Source organism: Poecilia reticulata, chromosome 4 (genome assembly GCF_904066995.2).
Source record: "Poecilia reticulata chromosome 4, P_reticulata-male-v2, whole genome shotgun sequence".
NCBI classification, from domain to species: domain Eukaryota; kingdom Metazoa; phylum Chordata; class Actinopteri; order Cyprinodontiformes; family Poeciliidae; genus Poecilia; species Poecilia reticulata.
In genome coordinates, this window is record NC_088833.1 from 145100 (window position 1) to 155964 (window position 10865).

The 10865-nt window shown below is 47.3% G+C and overlaps 1 protein-coding gene across 1 annotated transcript; it reads right to left on the reverse strand.

Moving 5' to 3' along the window:
• Window positions 1-222: 222 nt before the first annotated feature.
• Window positions 223-8964, reverse strand: LOC145551328 (ras-related protein Rab-3C-like). Its single transcript, XM_081605815.1, has 5 exons — window positions 8953-8964; window positions 8675-8899; window positions 577-695; window positions 368-492; window positions 223-275 (listed from the first exon to the last, which is right to left on the reverse strand). Exons 1-5 carry the CDS (start codon window positions 8962-8964, stop codon window positions 223-225), a joined length of 534 nt encoding a protein of 177 aa, XP_081461941.1.
• Window positions 8965-10865: the final 1901 nt, after the last annotated feature.

Here is a 10865-nt window from a genome sequence, read left to right on the forward strand (position 1 = left end):
TCAAAATCTCTAAACGTACCACTTGGCATACCTCCAGTCCTCCAGAGATACCATCCTGCAGCTTTCAGGGTTCATTCCCACCAGTCCTGTTCAGTCCATTTAACCCGACTCCAGTCCGACTGCCTAGTCAAAGTTGGTTGGTTTGACTCAGAGCAGAGAGACAGAGAACTGGACTTTCAGCCTTGGGTTCAGGGATGTCTCTAAGAGCTGCAGGAAAGTATCTTAGGACCTGGACCCTGGTTGACTGGCATCAAACTGAAAAACACCGTAGATCACTATTGAGACAATAAAGTATTCAGGAATGCCCTGATAACAGATTATCTGACTACTGAGTTTTTATTTCCTTCTAAAACTAACTGATGCACACCTAGCTGGTCCGCCAGGTGTTTTCCTTTCTCAGGTGGTACCACTCTCTCCACGTCCATGTCACACTTGTTGCCCACCATGATGACCTGGGCGTTGTCCCACGAGTACGTCTTGATCTGGGTGGCCCTGTGGACACAGAGCGACAGCTAGCTGGAAGGGATTCACACCTCTGACATCACGACACAAGCCAACATCTGACCAATCCCCTACCAGTCCTGGACCGCATTGAACGACTCCTCGTTGGTGATGTCATACATGAGGATGAAGCCCATGGCTCCTCGGTAGTAAGCCGTGGTGATGGTGCGATAGCGCTCCTGCCCTGCAGTGTCCTGGACACAAACAGGAAATGAAAGGACCATTCAGGTTCTGGTTCTGGTTCTGGTGGACATAAATACCTCCAGAGCTTTCAAGAAGCATCAAGACGCGCCGCCTGAACCAGCAGCCCGCTGCCAGACCAAACTAATGGAGCCCAGAGCCCAGGTAAAACACGTCTCCCTCATTTCTCTGAGGAAGAGGATGCATCTGAACTTCCTGCTGCAGCGTCATGGTGATGACTAAAGCTCCCATGATGCTCTCTGCCAGGAACGGCTGCAGCTGCTCCACACATCTGAGGCTTCAGTCTATTTTTACTCCTCACAGGACAGAATGAGTTACACACACAGATAAACACACACACAGAAAACACACACACAGATAAACACACACAGATAAACACACACAGATAAACACACACAGATAAACACACACACAGATAAACACACACACAGATAAACACACACACACAGATAAACACACACACACACACACACACACACCAACACACACACATCCCTGCACATCTGCTGGGTCTCAATGTGTCCATTTAATTATCTCCCACTATGATGCAGTTTGGTTCAGTTTCTGTCTTTGTCTCTGTGTGAGGCAGCAGGGACGTGAGCATGAAGACGTGTTGCCATGGCAACAACATACCGACCAAAAGACCAGCACAGCAGGGAGACAGTCTGTCACAGCAGAACAGCATGACTCACTGCAGAGAGCTGGTGGTTCCTACTGAAGGTTCCTACTGAAGGTTCCTACTGAAGGTTCCTACTGAAGGCTCCTACTAAAGGTTTCTATAGCAAGTTCCTACTGAAGGTTCCTACTGAAGGTTCCTACTGAAGGTTCCTACTGAAGGTTCCTACTAAAGGTTCCTACTGAAGGTTCCTACTGAAGGTTCCTACTGAAGGTTCCTACTAAAGGTTTCTATAGCAAGTTCCTACTGAAGGTTCCTACTGATGGTTCCTACTGATGGTTCCTACTGAAGGTTCCTACTGATGCTTCCTACTGAAGGTTTCTATAGAAGGTTCCTACTGAAGGTTCCTACTGAAGGTTCCTACTGATGGTTCCTACTAAAGGTTCCTACTGAAGGTTCCTGCTGAAGGTTCCTACTGAAGGTTCCTACTGAAGGTTTCTATAGAAAGTTCCTACTGAAGGTTCCTACTGAAGGTTCCTACTGATGGTTCCTACTGAAGGTTCCTACTGAAGGTTTCTATAGAAAGTTCCTACTGAAGGTTCCTACTGAAGGTTTCTATAGAAAGTTCCTACTGAAGGTTCCTACTGAAGGTTCCTACTGATGGTTCCTACTGAAGGTTCCTACTGAAGGTTCCTACTGATGCTTCCTACTGAAGGTTTCTATAGAAGGTTCCTACTGAAGGTTCCTACTGAAGGTTCCTACTGAAGGTTCCTACTAAAGGTTCCTACTGAAGGTTCCTACTGAAGGTTTCTATAGAAAGTTCCTACTGAAAGTTCCTACTGAAGGTTCCTACTGATGGTTCCTACTGAAGGTTCCTACTGAAGGTTCCTACTGATGCTTCCTACTGAAGGTTTCTATAGAAGGTTCCTACTGAAGGTTCCTGCTGAAGGTTCCTACTGATGGTTCCTACTGAAGGTTCCTACTGAAGGTTTCTATAGAAAGTTCCTACTGAATGTTCCTACTGAAGGTTCCTACTGAAGGTTCCTATAGAAAGTTCCTACTGAATGTTCCTACTGAAGGTTCCTACTGAAGGTTCCTACTGAAGGTTCCAACTGGTGGTTCCTACTGAAGGTTCCTGCTGAAGGTTCCTGCTGAAGGTTCCTACTGAAGGTTCCTACTGAAGGTTCCTACTGGTGGTTCCTACTGATGGTTCCTAGTGATGTTTCCTACTGAAGGTTCCTACTGAAGGTTCCTACTGAAGGTTCCTACTGAAGGTTCCTGCAGAAGGTTCCTGCTGAAGGTTCCAACTGGTGGTTCCTACTGAAGGTTCCTGCTGAAGGTTCCTACTGAAGGTTCCTGCTGAAGGTTCCTACTGATGGTTCCTACGGAAGGTTTCTACTGGTGGTTCCCACTGATGGTTCCTACTGAAGGTTCCTACTGAAGGTTCCTACTAAAGGTTCCTACTGAAGGTTCCTACTGATGGTTCCTACGGAAGGTTTCTATAAAAAGTTCCTACTGATGGTTCCTACTGAAGGTTCCTAATGATGGTTCCTACTGATGGTTCCTACTGAAGGTTCCTACTGAAGGTTCCTACTGAAGGTTTCTATAGAAGGTTCCTACTGAAGGTTCCTACTAAAGGTTCCTACTGAAGGTTCCTACTGAAGGTTTCTATAGAAAGTTCCTACTGAAAGTTCCTACTGAAGGTTCCTACTGATGGTTCCTACTGAAGGTTCCTACTGAAGGTTCCTACTGATGCTTCCTACTGAAGGTTTCTATAGAAAGTTCCTACTGAAAGTTCCTACTGAAGGTTCCTACTGATGGTTCCTACTGAAGGTTCCTACTGAAGGTTCCTACTGATGCTTCCTACTGAAGGTTTCTATAGAAGGTTCCTACTGAAGGTTCCTACTAAAGGTTCCTACTGAAGGTTCCTACTGAAGGTTTCTATAGAAAGTTCCTACTGAAAGTTCCTACTGAAGGTTCCTACTGATGGTTCCTACTGAAGGTTCCTACTGAAGGTTCCTACTGATGCTTCCTACTGAAGGTTTCTATAGAAGGTTCCTACTGAAGGTTCCTACTGAAGGTTCCTGCTGAAGGTTCCTACTGATGGTTCCTACTGAAGGTTCCTACTGAAGGTTTCTATAGAAAGTTCCTACTGAAAGTTCCTACTGAAGGTTCCTACTGATGCTTCCTACTGAAGGTTTCTATAGAAGGTTCCTACTGAAGGTTCCTACTGAAAGTTCCTACTGAAGGTTCCTACTGAAGGTTCCTACTGATGGTTCCTACTGAAGGTTCCTACTGAAGGTTCCTACTGATGGTTCCTAGTGATGTTTCCTACTGAAGGTTCCTACTGAAGGTTTCTATAGAAAGTTCCTACTGAAGGTTCCTACTGAAGGTTCCTACTGGAGGTTTCTATAGAAAGTTCCTACTGAAGGTTCCTACTGAAGGTTCCTACTAAAGGTTCCTACTGAAGGTTCCTACTGAAGGTTCCTATAGAAAGTTCCTACTGAATGTTCCTACTGAAGGTTTCTATAGAAAGTTCCTACTGAAGGTTCCTACTGAAGGTTTCTATAGAAAGTTCCTACTGAATGTTCCTACTGAAGGTTCCTACTGAAGGTTCCTATAGAAAGTTCCTACTGAATGTTCCTACTGAAGGTTCCTACTGAAGGTTCCTACTGAAGGTTCCAACTGGTGGTTCCTACTGAAGGTTCCTGCTGAAGGTTCCTGCTGAAGGTTCCTACTGAAGGTTCCTACTGAAGGTTCCTACTGGTGGTTCCTACTGATGGTTCCTAGTGATGTTTCCTACTGAAGGTTCCTACTGAAGGTTCCTACTGAAGGTTCCTACTGAAGGTTCCTGCAGAAGGTTCCTGCTGAAGGTTCCAACTGGTGGTTCCTACTGAAGGTTCCTGCTGAAGGTTCCTACTGAAGGTTCCTGCTGAAGGTTCCTACTGATGGTTCCTACGGAAGGTTTCTACTGGTGGTTCCCACTGATGGTTCCTACTGAAGGTTCCTACTGAAGGTTCCTACTAAAGGTTCCTACTGAAGGTTCCTACTGATGGTTCCTACGGAAGGTTTCTATAAAAGTTCCTACTGATGGTTCCTACTGAAGGTTCCTACTGATGGTTCCTACTGAAGGTTTCTATAGAAAGTTCCTACTGAAGGTTCCTACTGAAGGTTCCTGCTGATGGTTCCTACTGAAGGTTTCTATAGAAAGTTCCTACTGAAGGTTCCTACTGAAGGTTCCTGCTGATGGTTCCTACTGAAAGTTCCTACTGATGCTTCCTACTGAAGGTTTCTATAGAAAGTTCCTACTGAAGGTTCCTACTGAAGGTTCCTGCTGATGGTTCCTACTGATGGTTCCTACTGAAGGTTTCTATAGAAGGTTCCTGCTGAAGGTTCCTACTGAAGGTTCCTACTGGTGGTTCCTACTGAAGGTTCCTACTGGTGGTTCCTACTGATGGTTCCTACTGAAGGTTCCTAATGATGGTTCCTACTGAAGTTTTCTATAGAAAGTTCCTACTGAAGGTTCCTGCTGAAGGTTCCTACTGAAAGTTCCTACTGATGCTTCCTACTGAAGGTTTCTATAGAAAGTTCCTACTGAAGGTTCCTACTGAAGGTTCCTGCTGATGGTTCCTACTGATGGTTCCTACTGAAGGTTTCTATAGAAGGTTCCTACTGGTGGTTCCTACTGGTGGTTCCTACTGGTGGTTCCTACTGAAGGTTTCTATAGAAGGTTCCTGCTGAAGGTTCCTGCTGAAGGTTCCTGCTGAAGGTTCCTACTGGTGGTTCCTACTGATGGTTCCTACTAAAGGTTCCTACTGAAGGTTCCTGCTGAAGGTTCCTACTGAAGGTTCCTACTGAAGGTTTCTATAGAAAGTTCCTACTGAAGGTTCCTACTGAAGGTTCCTACTGATGGTTCCTACTGAAGGTTCCTACTGAAGGTTTCTATAGAAAGTTCCTACTGAAGGTTCCTACTGAAGGTTTCTATAGAAAGTTCCTACTGAAGGTTCCTACTGAAGGTTCCTACTGATGGTTCCTACTGAAGGTTCCTACTGAAGGTTCCTATTGAAGGTTTCTATAGAAGGTTCCTACTGAAGGTTCCTACTGAAGGTTCCTACTGAAGGTTCCTACTAAAGGTTCCTACTGAAGGTTCCTACTGAAGGTTTCTATAGAAAGTTCCTACTGAAAGTTCCTACTGAAGGTTCCTACTGATGGTTCCTACTGAAGGTTCCTACTGAAGGTTCCTACTGATGCTTCCTACTGAAGGTTTCTATAGAAGGTTCCTACTGAAGGTTCCTACTGAAGGTTCCTGCTGAAGGTTCCTACTGATGGTTCCTACTGAAGGTTCCTACTGAAGGTTTCTATAGAAAGTTCCTACTGAAAGTTCCTACTGAAGGTTCCTACTGATGCTTCCTACTGAAGGTTTCTATAGAAGGTTCCTACTGAAGGTTCCTACTGAAAGTTCCTACTGAAGGTTCCTACTGAAGGTTCCTACTGATGGTTCCTACTGAAGGTTCCTACTGAAGGTTCCTACTGATGGTTCCTAGTGATGTTTCCTACTGAAGGTTCCTACTGAAGGTTTCTATAGAAAGTTCCTACTGAAGGTTCCTACTGAAGGTTCCTACTGGAGGTTTCTATAGAAAGTTCCTACTGAAGGTTCCTACTGAAGGTTCCTACTGAAGGTTCCTATGAAGTTCCTACTGAAGTTCTATGAAAGTTCCTACTGAAGGTTTCTATAGAAAGTTCCTACTGAAGGTTCCTACTGAAGGTTTCTATAGAAAGTTCCTACTGAATGTTCCTACTGAAGGTTCCTACTGAAGGTTCCTATAGAAAGTTCCTACTGAATGTTCCTACTGAAGGTTCCTACTGAAGGTTCCAACTGGTGGTTCCTACTGAAGGTTCCTGCTGAAGGTTCCTGCTGAAGGTTCCTACTGAAGGTTCCTACTGGTGGTTCCTACTGATGGTTCCTAGTGATGTTTCCTACTGAAGGTTCCTACTGAAGGTTCCTACTGAAGGTTCCTACTGAAGGTTCCTGCAGAAGGTTCCTGCTGAAGGTTCCAACTGGTGGTTCCTACTGAAGGTTCCTGCTGAAGGTTCCTACTGAAGGTTCCTGCTGAAGGTTCCTACTGATGGTTCCTACGGAAGGTTTCTACTGGTGGTTCCCACTGATGGTTCCTACTGAAGGTTCCTACTGAAGGTTCCTACTAAAGGTTCCTACTGAAGGTTCCTACTGATGGTTCCTACGGAAGGTTTCTATAAAAAGTTCCTACTGATGGTTCCTACTGAAGGTTCCTAATGATGGTTCCTACTGAAGGTTTCTATAGAAAGTTCCTACTGAAGGTTCCTACTGAAGGTTCCTGCTGATGGTTCCTACTGAAGGTTTCTATAGAAAGTTCCTACTGAAGGTTCCTACTGAAGGTTCCTGCTGATGGTTCCTACTGATGGTTCCTACTGAAGGTTTCTATAGAAAGTTCCTACTGAAGGTTCCTACTGAAGGTTCCTACTGATGCTTCCTACTGAAGGTTTCTATAGAAAGTTCCTACTGAAGGTTCCTACTGAAGGTTCCTGCTGATGGTTCCTACTGAAAGTTCCTACTGATGCTTCCTACTGAAGGTTTCTATAGAAAGTTCCTACTGAAGGTTCCTACTGAAGGTTCCTGCTGATGGTTCCTACTGATGGTTCCTACTGAAGGTTTCTATAGAAGGTTCCTGCTGAAGGTTCCTACTGAAGGTTCCTACTGGTGGTTCCTACTGAAGGTTCCTACTGGTGGTTCCTACTGATGGTTCCTACTGAAGGTTCCTAATGATGGTTCCTACTGAAGTTTTCTATAGAAAGTTCCTACTGAAGGTTCCTGCTGAAGGTTCCTACTGAAAGTTCCTACTGATGCTTCCTACTGAAGGTTTCTATAGAAAGTTCCTACTGAAGGTTCCTACTGAAGGTTCCTGCTGATGGTTCCTACTGATGGTTCCTACTGAAGGTTTCTATAGAAGGTTCCTACTGGTGGTTCCTACTGGTGGTTCCTACTGGTGGTTCCTACTGAAGGTTTCTATAGAAGGTTCCTGCTGAAGGTTCCTGCTGAAGGTTCCTGCTGAAGGTTCCTACTGGTGGTTCCTACTGATGGTTCCTACTGAAGGTTCCTAATGATGGTTCCTACTGAAGGTTTCTATAGAAAGTTCCTACTGAAGGTTCCTGCTGAAGGTTCCTACTGAAAGTTCCTACTGATGCTTCCTACTGAAGGTTTTTATAGAAAGTTCCTACTGAAGGTTCCTACTGAAGGTTCCTACTGATGGTTCCTACTGATGGTTCCTACTGAAGGTTTCTATAGAAGGTTCCTACTGGTGGTTCCTACTGGTGGTTCCTACTGAAGGTTTCTATAGAAGGTTCCTGCTGAAGGTTCCTACTGAAGGTTCCTACTGAAGGTTCCTACTGAAGGTTCCTAATGATGGTTCCTACTGAAGGTTTCTATAAAAAGTTCCTGGTGATGTTTCCTACTGAAGGTTCCTGCTGAAGGTTCCTACTCGTGGTTCCTACAGAAGGTTCCTACTGAAGGTTCCTGCTGAAGGTTCCTACTGAAGGTTCCTACTGATGGTTCCTACTGAAGGTTCCTACTTAAGGTTTCTACTGTAGGTTCCTACTGAAGGTTCCTACTGAAGGTTCCTACTGAAGGTTCCTACTGAAGGTTCCTACTGAAGGTTCCTACTGAAGGTTCCTACTGAAGGTTCCTACGGAAGGTTTCTATAAAAAGTTCCTACTGATGGTTCCTACTGAAGGTTCCTAATGATGGTTCCTACTGAAGGTTCCTACTGAAGGTTCCTGCTGATGGTTCCTACTGAAGGTTCCTACTGATGGTTCCTACTGAAGGTTACTATTAAAGGTTCCTACTGATGGTTCCTACTGGTGGTTCCTACTGATGGTTCCTACTGAAGGTTCTATAGAAGGTTCCTACTGAAGGTTCCTACTGGTGGTTCCTACCGATGGTTCCTACTGAAGGTTTCTATAGAAGGTTCCTACTGAAGGTTCCTAATGATGGTTCCTACTGAAGGTTCCTACTGAAGGTTCCTGCTGATGGTTCCTACTGAAGGTTCCTACTGATGGTTCCTACTGAAGGTTACTATTAAAGGTTCCTACTAATGGTTCCTACTGAGAGTTCCTAGACCTCCTTTCCCTACTCATTCTGAAGTCCCTCCCATTCAGCCTATGGTTGCAATCCAAATCGAAGCTCCGCCCATTAAACCCCGCCCAACCAATCAGAAGCTCTTCCCCGGTCAGGACTAAGCTCCGCCCCGTTCAGGACTAAGCTCCGCCCCGTTCAGGACTAAGCTCCGCCCCGTTCAGGACTAAGCTCCGCCCCGTTCTCACCCAGATCTGCAGCTTGATCCTCTTGTCGTTGCGGTAAACAGTCTTGACCTTGAAGTCGATGCCGACGGTGCTGACGAAGGAGTTGCTGAAGGAGTCGTCGGCGTAGCGGAACAGGAAGGACGTCTTCCCAACGCTGCTGTTCCCGATGATTAGCAGCTTGAACATGTAGTCGAAGTTCTGGTCGGAGCCGTCCCGCTGGCCGTAGCGCTGGTCTGCCTTCGCCATCTGGGGGGCAAGAGGACAGGTCACATGACCGCCGGCATGATGGCCACGTCTACCAGGCATAACATTACGACCATCGAGTGGTCAGCGATTACCTGGCTCACACCTGCCAGCAGCAGAACTGCTGATGGTTCTGATGCCAGGACAAGAAGTGGTCAGTCTGGACCAGGAAATGGTCAGACTGGCATCTGGTGCGGGTTGAGCTGGTTCCTGAGGAGGAAGGTCCAGTTGGACCTCATGTCCTGTGTTTGGTTGTAGAGACAAACCCTGGAACGTTTCTCAACCAAACCAGACCAATCAGCCAGGAGAACCTCTGACCTTTTGACCCCAACCAGACACCCAGGTGGAGGGCCCGAGACGGAGCCCTGAGGGGCCCCACCGGGAGACCCAGCAGAGGAACTCCAGCTGTTGGTGAAACCAGAACCATGAACACCTGAGGATAATTCTCTCCTCTGATTGGACCCCGAGCTCAGAGCTCCACAGGTGGACCTGACGCTTGCAACATGGCAACCAGGCAACATGGCAACCAGGCAACATGGCAACCAGGCAACATGGCAACCAGGCAACATGGCAACATGGCAATAAGGCAACATGGCAACCAGGACACCAGGCAACATGGCAACCAGGCAACATGGCAACATGGCAATAAGGCAACATGGCAACCAGGACACCAGGCAACATGGCAACCAGGCAACATGGCAACCAGGCAACAAGGCAACATGGCAACCAGGACACCAGGCAACATGGCAACCAGGCAACATGGCAACCAGGCAACATGGCAACCAGGCAACATGGCAACCAGGACACCAGGCAACATGGCAACCAGGCAACATGGCAACCAGGACACCAGGCAACATGGCAACCAGGCAACATGGCAACCAGGCAACATGGCAACCAGGCAACATGGCAACCAGGCAACATGGCAACCAGGACTCAGCAGGAGATGTGCAGATGTTCCTGCAGAAGCGTCAGATGAAGAACTTTTGTCTCGTGGTTTCCAACCATCATGGAGTCCAGAGGTTCCGACTCTGAGGTTCTGATGATTCTGGAGGTTCTGACCCAGACCAGGACCATACTGCCATCAGGTGTCCTTTAGGTGAAACTCCGGTCATGTGACTGAGCCTTGTTGTCATGGGAGCCAGCTGAATCCATCCCATCAGAACCATGACCCGGTTCTGATGCAGGACTCTCAGGAGGTTCTGGACGCTCGGTCCCACCTGAGCACCGTCACCATGGAGACAAGCTCAGCAGCAGCTCAGCGGTCTCCTAGTGAAAACAGGAAGCTGCTTCAGAACCGAGTCTGAACCCGCTGGGTCACTGCGGTTCTGGTTGGGTTCTGCAGCTGGAGCAACTGGACCCATCAGAGCAGGAGGTCACCTGTCCACCACCGACTGGTTCTGGTTCCGGTTCTCTAAACCTAGAGACAGAACGTCTGCAGAAGTTCTGATGGGTCAGTTTGATTAGAAGGTTCTGTTCTGGCCCAACAGAACCCCCAGAGTTCTGTTCTGGTTCTGGGCCTGCAAATACCAGAACCCTGCAGAAAGCACCAACAGAACCGCGACCAGACAGAATCAGGTTCTGATCCAGATTGTTTGGATCAGAGAAGATCAGCAGCCAGTCAGACTCCACCCTGGGCTCGGTTCGGTTCTGGTTCGATATAGATGTGCGGCGGGCTCACCTCAGCTGGGCGGGTCCGATGCGCGCTCCCTGCAGCAGAAAAAAACCCAGAGCGGTTCCGGACCGGAACGCGATCAGAACCAGCAGCTCCGCTTCAGCCGAACCGAGTCACTCTCCGCGCGCGCGGCTTCACGCGGACCTGCTGAATGGTAAGAGGCGGCAGCCAATCAGCGAGCGGCTCCGTGCCGCGCGCAGTGACTCATGTGGCACGCGCCCGCGCGCGTGCACGCGGAGCCAGTCTGAAGATAAAAAACAGAGAAATAAAAGTGAAAATGGAAAGAAAAAACCTGAG